The 20,637-nt window shown below is 45.3% G+C and overlaps 1 protein-coding gene across 11 annotated transcripts in view; it reads right to left on the bottom strand.

Annotated features, from left to right (window-relative positions):
* Tns3 (tensin 3) overlaps positions 1–20,637 on the bottom strand; it is a 271,418-nt gene that overhangs the window by 124,581 nt on the left and 126,200 nt on the right. For all 11 annotated transcript variants that reach the window (XM_074065416.1, XM_074065415.1, XM_074065414.1 and 8 more), the window contains 6 exons: positions 20,443–20,495; positions 18,232–18,403; positions 15,515–15,565; positions 11,049–11,171; positions 5,919–5,983; positions 2,085–2,168 (listed from right to left, as the gene is read on the bottom strand). In XM_074065416.1, coding sequence (XP_073921517.1) covers positions 2,085–2,168; positions 5,919–5,983; positions 11,049–11,171; positions 15,515–15,565; positions 18,232–18,403; positions 20,443–20,495 — 548 coding nt within the window. The remainder of the gene's footprint in view (positions 1–2,084; positions 2,169–5,918; positions 5,984–11,048; positions 11,172–15,514; positions 15,566–18,231; positions 18,404–20,442; positions 20,496–20,637) is intronic.

The following is a 20,637-nucleotide window of genomic DNA, read 5'->3' as shown; positions in this document are numbered from 1 at the left end:
GGATTCACACAGCCTCTATGCAAGGCCTAGGCCATTTTATTATTATTGTAGGCATTGGGGTTTGAACTCAGGGCCTCATGCTTGCTAGGCAGGTTCTCTTACCAATTGAGCAACACCTCCAGCCCTTTTTTTGTGTTGAGTATTTTCAAGATTGGGTCTCTCAAACTATTTGCCCAGGCTGGCTTCAAACCACGATCCTCCTGATCGCTGCCTCCTGAGTAGCAGGAGTGAGTCAGTGGCGCCCAGTCCCAGGCCACTTTAGAAAGGACTTGAGAATCCACAGATTGTAGGATCCAGGAGGGTTCTGGAACCAGTTCTTGTGGACACCAAGGAACCGCTAAGAGTGACAACTGGACGGTCCTGACTGTCGATGGCTGTTGAGAGTTCAGGCCTTCTCAGTCACAAATTCTAAGCTCATCACTCACTAGCAAATGTAATCATTATGCAATTGACTTTGAAATGATTCCTTGGTTTGTCCACAGGGTGTTCCGACTCCAGTGAAGGCTCACTCTCTCCTAACAGTGGTCACTGCACATTCTTTCGGTCTCAAACATCTCCCTGGATTTATCCTACAGGTGTATGCAGTTGTTCACTCACTTGATAATTATTTGATGAGTATCTTTAAATCAGGCACCAGGCAAGGTAACAGCCAGCAAGGGAGGGGATTTCCCATAACAGCCTTGGGATGCAAAATTGAACCCAGCTGTGATTATAAAATACAAACATTTGTCGAAATTGTGGGCATGTTAAAATGAAAAGACTCCTCTGCCCCCAGCATTCATTTTATTTTAAAGTGGCATCTATCTTTATTGCCCCCCCCCTTTTTTTTTGGTGGTACTGGGGTTTGAACTCAGTGCCTCACACTTGCTAGGTAGGCACTCTACCACTTGAGCCATTCTACCAGCCCTCAACGTTCTTTCAATGTCATTAAACATGCTCGCTCTGTCAGTAATGAGAACCTGAAGAAAAGGCCAGCTCTGCTTCCCTGGTGTGCGCCAGGCATTCTGCTTACACCTTATCTTCTGTGCAGGAGGTCCTATGAACGCTGCCATTTTGGAAACTGCTCCGTAGAAAAGCAACACTGGTTAAGTATAATATAGTATTATGCTGGGCTGTACACCAGTGACTTCTCTGTGGGGCCTGCTGCTCAAAGTAGGACACAGTCAGGCTCCAACTCATGGTCCCCTGGGGTAGTCCACACACTGCAGGCTGAGCACAGACAGACTGAGGCCACTGGAAGCAGCCACAACAAAGCTGCCTCTGCCTTTGCTACCCCTCTGAGATTTCCTTCCATGACCTGATGCAGTCCTTGGTGGCCCTAAAGACAACAGATGTGGGAGACCAGGACTCGCAAAGGGTCAGGGTGAGAGAAGTGTGGCAACTACCCCACCTCCAAGATGGGGAACCATTTTGCAACTGCCTTGGCAATTTTTGGACACATTTCCTGTTGTGTGGCTGAAAATAAAGCTGCAGTGAAGCTGTGTGCTTGGCTCACATACAGAGGAAGAGTTCTTTCTCACTGCCCCTCACCCCAGCCTGCACGAGTTCCTCTTGACCTCAGCCCATCAGGGAAGGTGACAAAGGGTGATAGTCTTTCTTCCCCATGGCTGTTCCCCAACACTTCGAGAAAGCAGGGGATATGCAGGCAACGTGCTAATAAAGTTTTATTAGAACACAACCACATTCACTCATTTCCATGCTAGTTGTTTTTGTGCAAGAACAGTGGTGACTGAGACCACATGGCTGCCAAGCCTGCATAGTATGCCCCCTGTAGCCCTTAGGTCAAGTTCACTGATCCCTGGTCATCTGGCAGGCAGAAACAAGTCCAGTCACTGTAGGACTGCAGGAGAAGACATTTGAATGAGAAGGGGGCCCTGGATCCACCTCTGTCAGAGCCAGTCACAGCACAGGGCTCCTAGCAGACATGCAGGACAAGCCCCACACCCTAAAATTCTTTGGTACCATCCAAGGGCAATGCTAGGGGAGACTGGGGAAGCTCTGAAGATGGGCTTCCTCTGTCTTCATTTGTTTAAATATGAACTGCCATTTCCCTTTTCCTTCTGACTCCAGAGATGGATACATACCGCTTCTGGGAAGGCTGCATTAAGGCTGAAACTTTGTCGTCATAAAACTTTTTCATTGCAAATCTGTCCAGGGCCTGGTCAGCACTGGGGAAGCAGACAGAGAGAGAAAGAAAGAGGGAGAGAGAATGTCAATTCAGCGGCACTCCCAACCCCCTTGAGGCCTGATGGCTGGGAAACACATCTTGTGGCAATTCAGAGTGACCCAAACCCACCAAGAGCTGCACCTGTGCACACCCATCCCAACACTGCTCTGTGAGAGTGTGTTCAGTTCAAAGCGAGGTCCACACCTGTAGGATCTGAACTCCCGCCTGTAATACTGGCTCCTTATCTAAGGGTGTGGTCCTCAGATGTGCTGCACACTTGGCTCACCAGGAGACAACCTGGCTAAAGCTCTGACTGAGACAGGCAAAGACCCAGGCTTAGACAGGACGCAGGGGATGCGGTAGTAAGCCCAGAACATAACCATCCGTGTCCAATCCATCAAGCCCCAGGCGCAAGTTTGGGACACTCAGTGAGGAATAGGCTGAACAAGGTTCAAGATGGGTAGCCTCAGATGTTCAAAGAGTGCCTGAGGCTCCAGGGCTGCACAGTTCTGTTTTTAAAGTTACTCCACAGAAGGTAAACCTGTTTTCCAATAGCATATTTGCCCTTGAACTCCACCTTCAACAATGCCTGCACATCGTATGCACAGAACTTCCCACTGTGGGCCGTTCCTGGGTTTCTGATCTGACTTCTGCATAAGTTGTAGAACAGCATTGCAGCACAATTTAATAACTCAAGACTTGTTTGAGCCAGGCATCGGTGGCTCACGCTTGTAATCCTGGCTATTCAAGAGGCAGAGATTAGGAGGATCACAGTTCAAAGCCAGCTCTACAAATAGTTCGTGAGACTCTATCTTGAAAAAACCCTTCACAAAAATAGGGCTGGTGGAGTGGCTCAAGGTGTAGGCCGAGTTCAAGCGCCAGTACCACAAAAAAAAAAAAATTTAAAAAGACCTGTTTGACCTGACAGAAATGGGCCCTCTCCTTGGAAAAATTGTATATTGTACTTGCAGGAAAATGATATATTTGGGAATCATGTGTCCAACAGACTCAAAAACATTCAGACGTGGGCAGAAGGACAACGGCAAATACTAAAAATTAAGCTCAATGTGACTGCCTTTCACTGAGTGCTATACTATAACTAATTTGCTGTTTATAGATGTCCAAGTGAGGGGCTTGGCTGGTGGCATTGTCACAATCGGAGGGGTGCAATTAAGCCGGGATGTTTCACAAATTAATTCGATATGCTCTGTCTTTTTTGAAGGTGAAATGTGTAGTTACATATGTGCTCGCTGGCTTTAAAACATTTTCTTCTCTGGAATTCACTTCTTTAAACACTGAGAATACATTTGGGCCAATGTTTGCATTCATTATTAAGGGCATCGTTAGCGTCAGTGGTAGTTCTGGCTTTGTTTTTTAAACTTTTATTTTTACAGTGCTGATACAAGAATGTTCTTACTTTGTGACTTGAACTTTCTGTGTTCGGCAGTTTGTGATAAAGGCTGAAACAGGTACATTCCCTGTGATGACTTCTGAAATATAACCTAAGGGGGGAGCACTGAGGAAATGATCAAAGATGTAGATATTACATGAGGCCAGCCCAGGCAAAAAATAGCAAGACTCCATCTCAACCAAGAAGCTGGGCATGGTGGTGCATGTCTGTCATCCCAGCTATGCAGGAGGCAAAAATAGGGAGGATTACAGTCTAGGCCAACAAAAAAACAAACAAACAAACAAAAAACCCTGGGACCCTATTCAAATAAATAAATAAATAAAGCAAAAAGGTCTTGGGCATGGCTCAAGTAGTAGAACAGGTGCCTAGCAAGCACAAGACCCTGGGTTCAAACCCCATGGCAAGCTCTAGAGGAAGTAATAATTAAAAGCAAAACTCAAAGTGACCTGGATAGGACAAACCCACAGATGGGTGCTTAAATAAGGAATACCATCTCCATGGAACCACGGGTGGCAGAAACAGTATGGGGATAGTTGTTTAGGAAGTGTTGTTAGTGTAGAAGAGCAGGTGACAAAAGCACCACAGTGTCAACTCTTTTAATTAAAAAGTACTTAGTACTGTTACTCCTACCAGAGAGAGCAGCAGTAGAACTGCTCTTACCTGAGTACCAACGTGGCTCTCAGAACTTTGCAAGTTATGGACACACCTGGGTGACTTAGCTCTAATACCCACTATCCAGGCAAGGACACTAAGGCTCAGACAGACTCGTGAAAACTTCCTGACACATGCAGTGAGACATGGACTGAGTATTCAGGGAAATTAAGGTTTACAGGTAGAGTTCAGGATGGAGTTTGAACTGAGGGCCTCATACATGCTAGGCAGGTACTCTACCACTTGAGCCACTCCACCAGCTCTTATATGTATTGGGTATTTTCAAGATAGGGTCTTGAGAACTATGTGCCTGGGCTGGCTTCGAACCACAATCCTCCTCATCTCTGCCCCCTGAGTAGTTAGGATCAGAGGCATGAGCCACTAATGCCCTGTTCAGGATGTGCTGTAAGTGAGCACACCCCTTACCTGCCCTGCTCACCCTAGACAAAGCACTGTCCATGGTTCGAGAAAAATTATGCTCGGGGTTTGGAGGGGGGGGTGCAGCAGAAATGTTTGGAGTGCTCTCAGTTCAGTTTGATCTATAACCAAATGCTTTTGGCATAACCACGTGGCCAGGACTCTCAGGGTGTCTGGCATCACACACACACAGCGCCTTTTCTCACCCAGTGGGGCTCTGATTTTCACTTGGGGGTTGAGTTTCCTTCCTGGCAGGCACCAGCTCTCCAGTTTGCTTCCAGAGAAAACATTCCTGAAGTCAAATTTCACTCCTTTGCACTGGAGAGGGAAAGGCCGGCTCGCTGGCTGATATGAAAGGCTTGCAATTGGCTCAGGATGGAATGGTTCAGCCTCACAAAGCCACCATTGAGAAAACTGGACGGGTGCAAATGCAGACACAAGAGGAATGGTATTTTCCTTTCTTGTGTTGCAGGGCAGGGGATGGAATCCAGAGCGTTGCATATACTGTGCTAGCCACCACTAAACTGTACCCTTAGCCCAAGAAGGTTAATTTTTCAACTAAATTTCAGCTTGAATAGAAATCTGTATCTTAGAAAGTATACTGAAGTACACTACAGCTGCCCAGTGCTAGGAGAGCTGGATCACGGCCAAGGGCCTTGTGACCTTGCTTTGGCCATAGCACCCAGCAAAGGGGATCTTGCTGGCTCCTTGAAAGTACTCAACAGTTACTTTCCCTCCTTCTGAGAACTGACCCAGACCTGGCTTCCCACTCAGGGGCATGAGATCACAAGAAGCTACTTCAGAGTCCTCATCTGTACAATGGAAATGATAGTAACTGTCTTACAAGTTAGGTGGGAGAATTTGGGGAGAAAAGGAAGATATTCAGTTTACTTCTCATAAGTTTTGTACCTACAAAAGCTGATGGCTGTCACCATTAATTATTTACAAAGTGAACCAACAGAAGGAGACAACTCTGTTCTTGCTTTTCATAACAAAAAGAGAGAATTCATTACAGAATGGCTGGACTTCCTCCATGAAAGTCCTTTCTTGCCTCCATGGAAGTCCTTAGTATCAATCACACAGAGTTAACCAAACAGAAAAATACCTTCATCACCAGTGTATACCCTTCACTGGACATGGGGTTTCGAACACAGACCACTGTAGTACTAAGGGACATGGATACATCCAGGATGGTCCCAGGAAAACCATCTCCCACCTGACAAGTCCCAGTTTCTAACACCCCCTGGCAACGAGCCCACACCTGCACCCTACCTGGCTGACACATTGGTGAAGTGCATGTAGGATGATATGACCACTCCGATGCGTCCTTTTCCACCCTGCAGAAGACAAAAGACAAGTCATGATTTCCAGACATCCCACAGCAGAGATGTAATTGGATAGGAGAATGCTCAACCATGGACAGAATGACAGACAGCCTGCTTTATTTAGGCCAATGTGACCCCTTTTGCCTCCCCTGTTATTCAAGTGCCAGTACCCAACATGAGCACAGCCATCCAGGGCAGAGAACCTGCACATAGGAGGCCCACAGAAGAGCAGGTATTAAGCAGGGTACCTGCAGAAGCCCCAAGAACACATCCACACAGTGCAGTCAGTCATCTCACGCCTTCCAATTAGACTAGAAGAAATTGTGCCAAGAGCTGCAGCAATTAGTATGACTTAATTACCCAGGTGGAAAAGAAATGAATGTCTTCCCCCAGGGGCTGACAACAACGGGGGTGTAGGCACAGCTCAGAGCAGTAGGAAGGCAGATTCTACTGAGCTGGGGCATCCAACACCACCAAGCTCCAGCTGCCCTACCCAGCCTTCCTACTTACACAGAGAGACCCCGTCCCAAGCAATGCTATGGAAACCACAGCCACAACACGTGCAGCCTAGCACAAAGGTCAGCATCACCCACAGTACATGAAGAAGAAGCTACATGGCAGAGCACCCCCAGCCAGAACCACAGACTGAACTGTGCCTTCTAGAACATACAGTCTTGACCTACTGCTGGTGCTGGTCAAATCAGACTCCACAAGCCTGCTTTGACTACCACTTCTTCTCCTACAACTCTGAGCTCAGATTAAAGCACTGAAGAAAAAGATTCTGAGGTGTGTGAAAACTACACATGTCAGTGTTCCTTCATCACATCTGTTTGGACTCTGGCCACCCCTGGTGGTCCTCACACACGCTGCTTTACTCACTCAGCAGGACAGCTGTGAAGAATTTCAGCAAGCCCAAGTGCTGTAAAGCCTAAAATCCTCTACTTCTTGACTGTTTCAAGAAAAGTTTGTCAAGTAGGGTACTGGTGGCTCATGCCTGTAATCCTAACTACTTGGGAGGCTGAGATCAGGAGGATCACAGTTTAAGGCCAACACAGGCAAATACTTCACAAGACCCTATCTCTAAAATAACCAGAGCAAAATGGACTGCAGGCATGGCTCAAGTGGTGGAGTGCCTCCTTTGCAAGCACGAAGCCCTGTGTTCAAACCCCAGTCACTCCTCCTTCCCAAAAAAAGGAAGAAAAGTTTGTCAACCCTTGATCTAGAATCACATAAAAAACAAACAGTAGGGCTACTAATACGTAGCTCCCTGATTCTATTTTTTACTTTTGTCAGTGTTGGAAATGGAACCCAGCATTCTTCCACTGAGCTACACCCCAACTCTATTCTTAAAAAGGAGTGAATGACAAGATTCAAGTCAAAATTTAGACAAACTAACCGTCTTACGCTACTGTCATGCAGGAGTAGCCATCCCTTTGCTTGGTGAAAGTTAAGGGCGAGCTGGACAGATATCAACGCAGACACGTGGCAAACTCTTGACAGAGGAATCCTGGCACAGAAAGCCACTAACATGTTTCTTGCATAAAATCATTTTTGGTTTAAGAACATAAACTCACCTGCAAGGAAACAACACCTCAGCCAAAAGAAGGAATATATGAGGTGCCATTTGCCACCTTCAGTCGATCGTTTCTGTGGCACTAGTTATGTGTGTATAAAGCAAACATTAAAAGGTAGACAGCAATACAATAGCGAAGGTTAAGCCAGCCTGTAATCCAGCACTTGAGAGGCTGAGGCTAAGGAGTGTCAGCTCCAGGCCAGGGCACCATGAGACCCTGTCTTGATAAAATGAAATGAAATTAAATAAAGACAATTATAATAGTGAGGACTTCAAACACCCCACTTTCAATACTGGACAGATCATCTAGACAAGAAATCAGAAAGGAAACATCAGACTTGAACTATAGTTTGGACCAAATGGACCCATCAGACATACAGATCATTCCATCCAACAGCAATAGAACACACATTCCTCTCAAGGGCACACAGAACACTCTCCAAGTTGGATCCTATACTAGACCACGGAACAAGTCTTGACAGATTTAAGTAGACTGAAATCATATCAAGTGTCTTTCCTGACCACCATGGTATGAAACTATGCATCAGTAACAAGAGGAGTCTTGGAAAATCCACAAATTCACATTCCTGAACAACAACAATTGAGTCAAACAAGAAATTAAAAGGGAAATAAATTTTTAAATATCTTGACACAGACAAAAATGGAAACCTGATATACTAAGATTTATGGGACACACACGAAGTCATTCTAAGAGGGACATTTATAGCCATGAATGCCTACACCTAAAAAAGAAAGGTCTCAAATAAATAAGCTCACTTTATACCTCAAGGAACTAGAAAAAGAACAAACAAAAGCCAACGTCTGTAAAAGGAAGGAAATTATGAAACTCAGAGCACAGTAAAATAGAGACTGAGAAAACAATAGAAAAGATCAAAGCAACTGAGCCTTGGTTTTCTGCAAAGATAAGAAAACCAGCAAACCTTTAGCAAGACTAAGATAACAAGAGAGAAGATCAAAATATGAAGATAGAGGGCAGGGGCCATGGCTCAAGTGGTAGAGCACTTGCCGGGCATGCAGAAGGCAAAGCCCTGGGTTCAATCCCCAGTGCCATGGGGGTTAAAACAAAAAGGAAGATGGAAAGATAGAAATGAAAGGGGCGACATCAAATTTGATAGCACAGAAACACAGAGAATCATGAGTACTATGGATATGCAGGAATTTGATACCCTAGAAGAAATATAACAATTTCTAGAAACACACACGCTGCCAGGACTTAGTGATAAACAAGTAAAAAAATCTGAACAGACTAACTACAAGGAGAGCAATTCAGTCAGTAACAAAAAGTCTCCCATCAAAGAAAAACCCAGGATCACATGGCTCCATGGGAATCTTGTACCAGTGATTCCAATCCTTCTAAAATTCCTCCCAAAACTTGAAGGAAAGGGAACACTTCAAACTCATGTCATGAGATCAACAATGCTCTTATATAAATTCTTACAAGAGCCTGGGAGTAAATATTTTAGGCTCCATGTTCTTGTGCAAGACCTCCAACCTGCCATTACAGTGTGGATGGAGAGACCGTGGACATGGATGTGGACCTGGTCCCGTTTCCACTCAACTATGTGGCTGCTGGTTGAACTGAGCATTGTAGAATTTTCATGTTAAACACAAATCTTAGCTCACAGGTTACAGGTGGAATCAACTTGAGGCTGTGCTGGTTGGGTACAAGCAATCATCTTTAGGACTTGGACAGTTTGAGTTTGATCTTAATGACCAGGATAACTGATTGCAACATTTGCTGTGGGTATTCTTTACCATGACCTCCCAAACAAGGGATGGGGTGTGGATGAAATCTCCCCAAAACAAGCTCCACTTATTTTTACTCAAGCAACAACTAGGGGGTGGCTGAATGAGGAGGAAGTTGAACACACGTGCAAAGCACACCTCTGCTCCTTCCCGGGCCGAGACACGTCTGGCTATGTTAGTCATCTCTGGAAGGAAAAACACCAATTCTGCAAAGTAGGCAGATTCCAGCCAATGTCAGGGATGCCTCCCCTACACGAAGATGATGGTGTTAATGTCAACATTAACAATCTCAAATTAAAAGAGAGCTTGTTTCTTGTGGTATATATTCTGTGTGTTCAAAAATGGTCTGTAAAGCATCCAAAAGTTGCCATGCATCCTGGCCGTAGCCATAGCACCCATTCAGAGAAAAATTCCAGGAGGGTTGCCAGCCTTTAGAACATAGAATATGCACACAACCCAAGGCCCCAAAGATACTGGCACACCATGTTCCCAAAAGGAAAATACATGTGTTTGGAAAGCAAGAGTTGGAAACGGGATTGGCTCCATCTACCATCATTCCCAGTCACCATCCAGGGACTTTGGTCTTCCTGACCACACAACTTGTGGCCTTACGGGGTTGGAGTTCCTGGCTCCTGGAATTCCCTGATGGGCTCACTTCCATCAGGGAACATAGCAAGAGCCCACTGAATCATGTGCTACAGCTGTCGTCAAGGGACTCTGGGCTCCTTGTGTCCAGGGACAGAGGGACAGAGCTGGGACCCGGCACACTAGTCCCACAGCAGGTATGAGATCTCTGTTGTGCCACAGCCTTGCAAACATCTGCTGTTATAAGTTATTTGCCAACTAGATGGGTTAAAAGTGGCATCTTATTGTGATTTTACTATTTGCTTGCCTAATTACCAGTAAGGCTGAGAACCACTTCATATTGTGTATTAGCCATTCATGTCTGCTCTTTTGGAAATTAGTCTTTATTTTTTGTCTATTAGCATTTATCTATTTTTCTATTAGGTTGTTACATTTTTCTTATTTATTTGTTGTAAGATTTTTTTTTTTTTTTTTTTTTTTTGCGGTCCTGGTGCTTAAACTCAGAGCCTACACCTTTAGCCACTCCACCAGCCCTTTTTGGTGAAGGATTTTTTTGAGAGAGGTTCTCACAAACTATTTTCCCAGGGCTGGCTATGAACCTCGATCTTCCTCATCTCTGCCTCCTGAGTAGCTAGGATTAAAATGTGAGCCACCAGCAGCCAGCTTGTTGTAAGTTTTAATGTGTTCCAAAGTATTAATTTTTGAAAAAAAAAAAACAACTTTAAAAAGAATCATTTGCACAATACAAGAGTAGAGCATGTATAACTCACACATCACTGTGGGGAACTTTCAATGTGTTTCTGATACATTCTACCAACAGAGAGCCCAGAGTTGTCTTGGAGAAAGGATGCATTTTAGAGATATCATCAATGGTGACCCGTACATTTTATATAACATATTTAAACTTCATTAAATAATTGAACGATTGGAACGGAATGACAGTTAAAGGCCTAAACAAAAGGTACAGAGACCGGAGACCTCAAGTCTACTAATTATGGAGCCAAACTCTGTAGGTGTATGAATTCCTTTTGCTCTTTTTGTAAGAATCCCATGAGGAGTTGCATCAGTGACCAGCTTGGATCTCCATCTCACTCCTCAAAATGTGGAAGCTCAGGGTGGACACCCAGAGCATGTGGAGCCGGGGACACTCACCCTGCAGTGGATGACAACCACATGCTGGGGGTCACTGTTCAGCCAGGACTCCTGAGCCTTGCATATGGTGCACAACTTGTCCAGGGGCGGTGCATGCAGCTCTGGCCAGCCCACATCCATGATCTACAAGGAGAGAGAAGAGTTGCTTCAGTTTCTACCTCCTGAAGCCTTCTGATAATGTTAAGGTGACTCATCTGGGAGCATTACTCAGCCATGAGGAATGACACCATGCGGATTGAAGGTAAATAGATGCAATTGGAGGACATCATGTTAAGTGAAATAAGCCAAGTTCAGAAAGACAAAGGCTACATGTCTTCTCTCATATGTGGAAGATAGACCCAAAAGATAAACGTATACACAAAAACAAACATGATCATATACAAACTCATATGTAGACCATGTTTATAACAGTGGAACTGTTCTATGGAACTCAGGGGAGGAGGGAAAGGAAAAAAGAATGATAGAGCATCAGTAATATCATAAAACAGCACATCTGTGCAGGTAGAGAATATAAGGATGTGTATTGAAGGCTGCTGAAAAATGGGGGGTAGGAGGGAAGTGGTGAGGGAGAGTAATGGAAGGGGTTGAATGGACCAAAGTAAAGTAGACTCACAGTGGGGATACACTGAAAAACCCCTTTGAACATCAACTTAAGAATTAATAATGAAAGACAGAGCTGTAAAACAAAGTGGGGGAGAGTACTTGTGGGAGGAGGAGGGTGAATGAAGGAGATGAAGTTGACGGACTTCATGGTTGAAGTCCGTCAACCATGAGGTGGTTGACGGACTTCATATACTTATATGAAATAGAACAAAGAAACCTCTTGCAATGGCTTTAAGTGGGGTGGGGAGGGAGTTGGAGGCAGAGGAGATGGTTAGAGGGTGATCTAACTAATGTACAATGTAAGGCTATTCGAAATTGTCACAATGACTCCCCCCTTGTATAACGAGTATTTCTTAATTTAAAAAATGACCAATATTAATTCATTTGGGGGTCAATAAGGATGCTGTGTGGTCCATTCCAGAAACATAGTAGAAATCATTGCCAGGCTCCTTTATTAGAAAGGAGACAAAGCCAGACACCAGTGGCTCATGTCTGTAATCCTAGCTACTTGGGAGGCTGAGATCAGAAGATGAATGTTCAAACCCAGGCTGGGGCAAGTAGTTCATGAGACTCTATCTCCAAAAAGAAATAACCAGAGCAAAATGGACTGTGATAGAGCACCTGCTTTGCAAGTGGGAAGCCCTAAGTTCAAATCCCAGTCCCACCAAAAACAACAACAACAACACAAAAAAAAAAAGAGAGAGAGAGAGAGAGAGAAGAAAGGGGACAATAAAGTATCATGCTGCTCACAGGTCACACCTCCTCCAGGGGCTGATCTGCTCTTCTGCACTAATGGAGGATTGAGTGGGGAGGGACTTAGGACCTCCAAGATCTAAAACAGCAGTCCTTAACTACTGCCAAATTTTTTCCTCACAGGCTAAACCAGAGTCTTGGGATGCAGCAAGCCATACATCCCATCCTACAGGCTCAGGACGCAACACCATGAAAGGCAGGAATGTGCCCAGAAGGAGGAAGCACCTTCCATCGTTGAGTCCAGTTTGGTGCAAAAGAAATCTCAGGTCACTGTGCTCAGGTGAGCAGCAAGATACAGGATCTGGCCCTACAGGCTGGGGTCGCTCATACTTTATTTCCCTCTCGTAAGGGAGAAGAGAAGCAGTCCTATCTAAACGTAAAAGCAGTGGACATAGTGCAAAATGGGTTGGAAACTGAAAACGGTTAAGAAGTAGGAAAAGTCACACAGCCTTTCCCTCACTCAAAGATAACCACTATGACATTTCAATGAAGCCCTTGGTCTCTTTTTTTTTTTTTTCATAGCTCCTGGGGTTTAAACTCAGGGCCTCACACTTGCTACCACTTGAGTAGGTTATTTTTGTGTTGGTTCCCTTCTTGTGTTGGTTATTTTTAAGATTCTTCTATTTGTGCTTCACCAAGTAGCTGGGATGACAGTCACCAGCCCCCCATGCCCAGCCATGTGTTGAGATGGGGTCTCATAAACTTTTTGCAAGGGTTGACCCTGATTTCGGTCCTCCTGATCTCCAGCTAGGATTATAGGTGTGAGTCACTGAGCCAGGCTCTTGGTCTCTCTTTCCATGTATATCTAGTATAAATGAGATTTTGGTCTTTGGGTTTTTTGTTTTGCCTTTGCAGTAGTGGGGTTTGAACTCAGTGCCTACACCTTGAGCTGCTCCATCAGCCCTTTTTTTGTAATGGGTTTTTCCACATAGGGTTTCTCAAACTATTTGCTTGGGCTGGCATCAACTGCGATCCTCCTGATCTCTGCCTCCTGAGTACCTTGGATTATAGGCTTGAGCTTGTTTGTTCTTGAGACAGAATTTCACTACGTAGCCCATGCTGGCTTCAAACACCCCATTCTCCTGCTTCAGCCTCAGAACTGGCAAAATTACAGGTGTGCACCATACTTCTATACATAAATTCTATACTGCACTGTTGCTAACTAGCATTGAAAAAGGCAATGTACCATGTTTCCATAGGTTGCAGAGCCCTTATTCAAAATACTTGGAACTAGAAATGTTTTGGGTTTCAATGGTTTTCAAATTTTGAGTATGTCTTCACCAGCTGAGCATCCTTAATCAAAAAATAAAAAATACCTGAAATCTGAAACACTCCAAAACCTAAAACTTTTTGAGCATGATATCAGTGCTAAGAAAGTTTTGGATTTCCTTGAGTTCAAACCCAACACCACAGACAAGAGAGAAAGAGAGAACAAAAAGTTTTCGCTTTCTGAGCATTTCAGACCTTGGGCTTTTGGATTATCAATGTTCAATCTGTATTTTCTTATTCCTATGTCTGCAAAATATTCCAGTATATAGAATATATATGTAAAGCTGGAAACTGGTGGCTCACACCTGTAATCCTAGCTACTTAAGAGGCAGAGATCAGGAGGACCACGGGTCAAGGCCGACCCACGCAAATAGCTCACAAGACCCTATCTCAAAAAAAAAAAAAAAAAAAGGGCAGGGGGGCCACTACTCAAGGTGTAGGTCATGAGTTCAAACTCCAGTACTGCAAAAAAAGAAAGAGAATATATATGTATGTACATATGTGTGTGTGCGTATATATATATTTATATATATCCCATAACTTAAATTTTTTCCCTAAACTTTTGCTACTGAAAATAATCATGGTGGCAGGAGAGACACTGCTGTGGTGACGGAAATACTGTATATCTTGGTGGTGGTAGTTCTATAAATCTATATGTATGATAAAGTGGCAGAAGTGTGCACAGACAGACACAGGGACACACAAGTGTGCATGTGAGACCAGCAGACTGAGTGAAGTCTGTGGAGTGCCCCATGTCTCCTTATTGGTACCGACTGTTTTAACAAGTCGAGCGTCTTAGTTTAAATGCTTGGGGCCAGATGTGTTTCAGATCACATATTTTGGGAAGGAGTTTAAGAATGTTTGCAGGTACACAATAAGGTATCTTCGGAATAGGACCCAAGTCTATGTGTGACTTTCATCTTATGTTTCATATATACTTAGACATATAGCCTAAGGTAATTGTTTTTAAATTTGGGGGTCAGGATAGCACTTGTGCTGTAATCACAGCATTCTGGAGGCTGAGCCAGAAGGGTTTTGAGTTCAAGGCCTGCCTGAGCTACACAGTGAATTCCAATTTAAAATAAACAAACAAAAAGCTTTGTTACAAAAAAAAGAACATTTTTTTTTTAAAAAGCTTTGTGTCAGGGGCTGGGGGCCTGACTCAAGTAGTACAGGGTTTGCCTAGCAGGCAGGAGACCCTAGGTTCAATCCCCAGTACCACAGAACAAAAAATTTGTGTAGGAAACAAAGTTTCATGACATAGGAGTTTTCTACTTATAGCATCATGGTTGGTTTGAGGTTCGTTAGTTTCAGATTCTAAGTATTTCAGACTTCAGGTGTTCAGGTCAGGGATGTTCAAACCACATTACCTTTTTCAAAATGTTGACACTGGGGAGACTGGCTGGCGGGGGGGACTTTGGAGCTCTTTGTATTATTTTGGCAGTTTTCTAAGAACCTGTAGTTATTCCAAACTAAAAGAAATTTAATTAAAGAAGGGATATGAACAGTTCCTAATACTATTTATTTCTTTATTTGTAGTACTGGGATTTGAACTCAGAGCCTACACCTTGAACAACTCCACCAGTCCTTTTTTGGTGACTTTTTTTTCAACATAGGGTCTCCTGAACTATTTGCCAAGGCTGGCTTCAAACCGCAATCCTCCTGATCTCTGCCTCCTGAGTAGCTAGGATTATAGGCATGAGCCACCAGTGCCCAGGCTACCTAATATCCTTTATCATGTCACACTCCTCAAAAGCCTGTAACAAACTACCTTTACACAAGCAAAGTGAGCATCACTTACACTTTACAAATCTCAAAATATAAAGGAATAAAGTCCATACCTTTGGATTTAGCTTTGTGAGATCATATCTCTTTTCCGAAAGGTTTAACACCTACAAAGGGAGGGGAAAAAAGGCTCTTAGACAAATCACTAGCCCCAGAAACACAAAAAGAAAATGTAATTGCTTTTTACACATGGGAAATGAGCTGTATACACATGTGCACTGTCACAGAATCAAAAGCAAAATTAGGTAAGGATGGAACACTGAACCCTATCAACTCTATTCTTTTTTTTTTTTTGACTGTTCTGGGATTTGAACACAGGGCCTCATGCTAGTTAGGCAGGTGCTCTACCACTTGAGCCACTCTACCAGTCCTGTTTTATGTTGGGTATTTTCAAGATAGGCTCTCGTGAAGTATCTGCCCAGGCTGGCTTTAAACCTTAATCCTCCTGATCTCTGCCTCCTGAGCAGCTAGGATTACAGGTGTGCGCCACTGGTGCCCAGCTCTACTTTTATTAGCCAAGGCTACAATAGGCATTTTACTGTTACCTTGTTTTTATTCTAACGGCCACAAAACATCCCACAATATAGGATATGCACATGCACACATGCACACCAAACAGAGCTTCTGAGCTGAGCACCAATGGCTCACAGCCATAATCCTAGCTACTCAGGAGGCAGAGATCAGGAGGATGGCAGCTCAACACCAACCCGGGCAAACACCTCGAAAAAAGCCATCACAAAAAAGGGCTGGTGGAGTGGCTCAAGGTGTAGGCCCTGAGTTCAAATCCCAATACAGGGAAAAAAAACCCCAGAACTTCTGTACTCAATGGGGAGACAGAGCACCCCATGGGGTGGGTAGCTGCTCCCTAGAGGTATGGTGACCCAGGCACAGAAAGAACTGAGCTCGTGATCTGTCTGCCCAAGGCCACTGAAAATTCAGAGCTGTGTGGAATCTTGCTGAAGAAAGGCGAAAAGATAAAAAGGCTTAATGATAAACTAAGCATCTGTGTCACTCCAAAGACAGGACCCAAGGGAAGTGGGGAGGATGGCCTTATCCAGGTCACCCCAGAGTCCTGCCCATAGGGAAGGGGGCTGCCTTTGCCCTTGCAGGGCACACAAGTCACTTTTAACCAGGTCCAACTGCTTCCTGAGCCTACTTAATACTGGTTCTATTCCAGCCCTGCAAAAACCACCAAGGACACAGCTGTCCTTCTTCAGAGGGCCCAGGACACTACTGGGTGACAAGATGTATGACCACGGACATCCTCCATAAATGGTTTGTGAGTCTGGGACTGTTTTGTTTCCAAACCCAATTGTTAGGTGTTTTTGAAGAAAGAGATGAGGCCACACTTTGTTCCTCAAATCTATACAAGACATGTGCAGGAGTCTGTTAGTTTTTTAAAAAGGCTCTTTGTCCTTAATCAAGCAAGAAGCCCCCCAACCCCTTCCAGACAATTTGAGGGGGAACTATATCCTTGAGAAAGCCCCACATGCAAAGAGGGGGAAAATGGACCCAGGTCTGACCAGTGTCTACTACGGAGAGTGGCAGGGGGAGTAAAGAGAGGATTTGGGGTGCAAATGACCAGCCCGGGTGTGGCTTTTCAAAGAGATAGCTTCGGTGCTACAGAGACCACTTGTGTGGCTCAGAAGACAACACTGAAGGGAGGTATGGCCATGGTGGAGGGGGGGCTTGGCTACGACTTCCCTGTCCACCACCAGGCCATAGCTAGAAGAGCCTCAGGGGGCGAAGAGGCTGCACCCACTGCAGCCTCAGGGAATCAAGGTGCTGGGAGGGGTCCCTGTGCTCCTGCACAGGAGACTTCTGAAGCAGGCGGCCGAGCCAAGGCTCCTCTGAAGTTAGACAGAGCTGAGATCCCGCTCTGTCCCCACTCCAGTTCTTGAGAAGACTGATAAGGTTGACAATGACCTCCTTGTTGGCTTAGGTAAGATTAGCTTTAGGGCAGATAAGGCGGTAGCTTGAGAGAAACCTGCTAGGAAGCTTTAATGTAATCCAAACAGTGATTACAACAGCAAGAGAAAGACAAGACTCCACGTAGGCCACCTACCCTGGGAACTGGGAACGGAAAAGGATGGGGACAGGGTGAGAAGTTGGCCTTCCAGATTTCACCCTAATGCAGGCTCCCTCTTCCAGCTGCACATGTGGGCTTTTTTTTGGTGATACTGGGGCTTGAACTCAGGGCCTCATACTTGCTAGGCAGGCGCTCTACCACTTGAGCCACTCTGCCAGCCTTTTTTTTTAATGTTGGGTATTTTCAAAATAGGGTCTAGGGAACTATTTGCCTGGTCTGGCTTCACACTGTGATCTTCGTTATCTCTATGTTTTGAAATCCAGCTATCTATCGCCCCTCAGGGCAGTCCTTTTTTCTTGGGCACCCCCAACCCCCTTGTCTTCTAAACTCACAGGTTGCTGTTTAATACCAGGTATGTAACACAGCACCAGCAGGAGCTGCTGGCCAGGGGACGCTCTGCGGCACCAGAAGCCAGCCTTACTATGACATGTCACCCTCAGGGCTAGGCAGAGGCAGCAGCCATCCCAGCAGTCCTATCCATGGCTGCTGTCTGGCTTGGAACACATAATGTTCTCAGCCAGAGCTCAGGACCAACACCATGGCATGTGGCTGTGTCCGGATCCAGAGCCTCTTCCTCACATTTGTAAGGAAGGGAGCTGCAGGTGCCCACCCCTCACACAGGACTCCTGTCCAGAGTTCCCTACACCACAGTATAGCCGCAGTAAGCCCTGTCCACCTGCTCACCAAGTAGTTTTCCCCATGCTTGGACTTGAGCATCCGTGTCACCTCCTGCAGACTGTGCAGGTAGGACTCCTCAGAGCAGCTGGAGGGAAAGGACACAGCGATGATACGCTCTGTGATGTAGGTGAGGTCCAACTCATGGCTGTCCTCCATGGCGGGGCTCAGGACCATGAGCCTATGAAAGAGAGAGAAGGGCTGGTCAGCAAAGGGGAAAAGGAAAAGAAGATGAGCATTTGCCCTCCAGGGTTTTCACAGAGATCCTGGAGTAGCTGTATCCTGGAAATTTGACCGCATACACCTTTTACACTGCTCTCCACTCTCAGGAAGATGCAAAATTCCTTGCAGAACATGACTAAGGAGTGGCAGAGAATGGGAAATTCGCATCAGTGGAGCCAGGGCTCAGGTAGAAAGCATGAAAGGTACAGGGGTGGCATGGCAGACTCCTGTGAACTTAGCCTTGCAGCAGCCTCAACCCACTGTAAGACATCAGGGTCAGCACTGCCCAGCCAGCGGAGGCTCAGGGTTCAGACATGTGGGAACCACAGACATTAACAGCAGGTCCTCCTGCTACTGGCAGCCTCCTGGGAGAGGAATGGCTGGCAGAGGAGCCGGTGAGGTACACAGGACAGATCCCAAGCCCAGAGAAAGGCTTGGACCCAACCCTGGAGATGGCTGAGCTGGGGAGGAATTTCAGCCTCCATGTAATGGAAGTGGCATTTCCTCCACGGGGGAGGAGGTCCTCTGTGATGTGTGGCTCTGCTGGGCCCCGGTGAGCACAGGTGTGCAGGATGCAGGTGCCTACAGCAGGTGTCCAGGTATGAGACAAAGACAGGTGGAGGAGGGAGGAAGGCAGAAACAGCCAAGTCCTATCTGGAGAGCCAGATCTGAGATCACAGTGAACGCTGGTTGTGTGGGAAGCCAGGAGTCCAGGGCTCCAGACACCACAGCCTCTCCACCATCACTGAGGGCCCCCAGAGAGACCCCGAGACCTTCATGCAGGTGAGGCTCTACCTTTAGAATAAGGGATGTGTCCAAGAGACACAAAGACAAGGTCAAATCCAAGAAGTGACACCACAATGTGACACCAGAAGATGGACACCCAGGGCTAACGGGATGGTGCGTCCTGTCCACTGACAGTCACTACCAGCTTTGGGATGTTGTTCTTGGGTTTTGTTTTGTTTTGTTTGGGTGGGGGGGTTTGCTTTACCTATTCTTATTATATATATTTCTTTCTTTCTCTCTCACTTTTAGAAAAATTCAAAAACCCAGAAAATCGTTTAGCAATTTGTATGTACCCATGACTTAAACTTTAAAAAATATCAACACATGGTCAACATTTACCTCCACAGTCTCCCCACCACTTTAACTGCTTTGCTTTCTCTGTTTCTCTCTGTGTGTCTGTCTGTCTCTCTCTCTCTCTCTCTCTCTCTCTCTCTCTCTCTCTCTCTCTCTCTCCCTGTACCGGGATTTGAACTCAAGAGCCTTGTACTTGCTAGGCAGGCACTCTATTGCAAATACCATCTCATTTAAAAATCCTGTATTGATTCTAAAAGATAAGGGTATTTTTTAGTAAAATATCTACAATGCCATTATACCTTAAAAAAAAGATATACAAGTAACATTAAATATCCAATATCCTAAATTTATTTTTTACAGCTGACTCATCTAAACATTTTCCAAGACATGATATAAAAGTCTTGATTATTTTTAAAAGTCAAATGACTTTTTGAACACTAATTAAAAATAATAACATACCCCTCCAGCCATCACAACCCACAGTGGAGAACTCTTAAAGCCTGTGGTGTGCAGATGATAACTGAGGACGCCCATCCACCAGACCCCCCCATTCGGAAGGGGTCTCCGGGAAGGGACTCCTGGACCCTCCTCCCAAGTCACCCTCGCCCCAACTTAATCATCTATTCAAAGACAAGTGATTCCAACACCAGAGATCACATTCAGAAAATGATACAAACCCTAATATATTAACCTCAATGATGTCGTCCTTAAAATCGGAAAAGAGGGCTGGGGGTGTAGCTTAGTGGCAGAGCACTTGCCTAGCATTCACAAGGCACTGGAATCATCAACCCCCAGCACCACCAAAAAAAAAAACTTCAGATTACTACAGAATAGATAACATAATGACCAAGTGTCCTCTGGAGATGGACCCCACCACCTGAGACACAGGAACGCATCAGCCACAGGACAGACACTCACCTAGAAGGCTTATCACAGCAGAGAGCAGCGGATGGTGTACAACTCCCCAGAGCCTGGGAAAAAAAAAAAAAAAATCACAAGACAGAAATCAGTGTTACCTTTCCTTCCGTTTCAGAGCCAGCTCTCACGACATTTATGCCAGCCAGTGGGGAGGACCCATGACAGCTATCCTTACAGCTTAATGATCAATGGGAA

Source organism: Castor canadensis, chromosome 2, assembly GCF_047511655.1.
Source record: "Castor canadensis chromosome 2, mCasCan1.hap1v2, whole genome shotgun sequence".
NCBI classification, from domain to species: domain Eukaryota; kingdom Metazoa; phylum Chordata; class Mammalia; order Rodentia; family Castoridae; genus Castor; species Castor canadensis.
The sequence above is the reverse complement of the archived record's forward strand: the minus strand, read 5'-3'. Positions and strand labels throughout refer to the sequence as shown.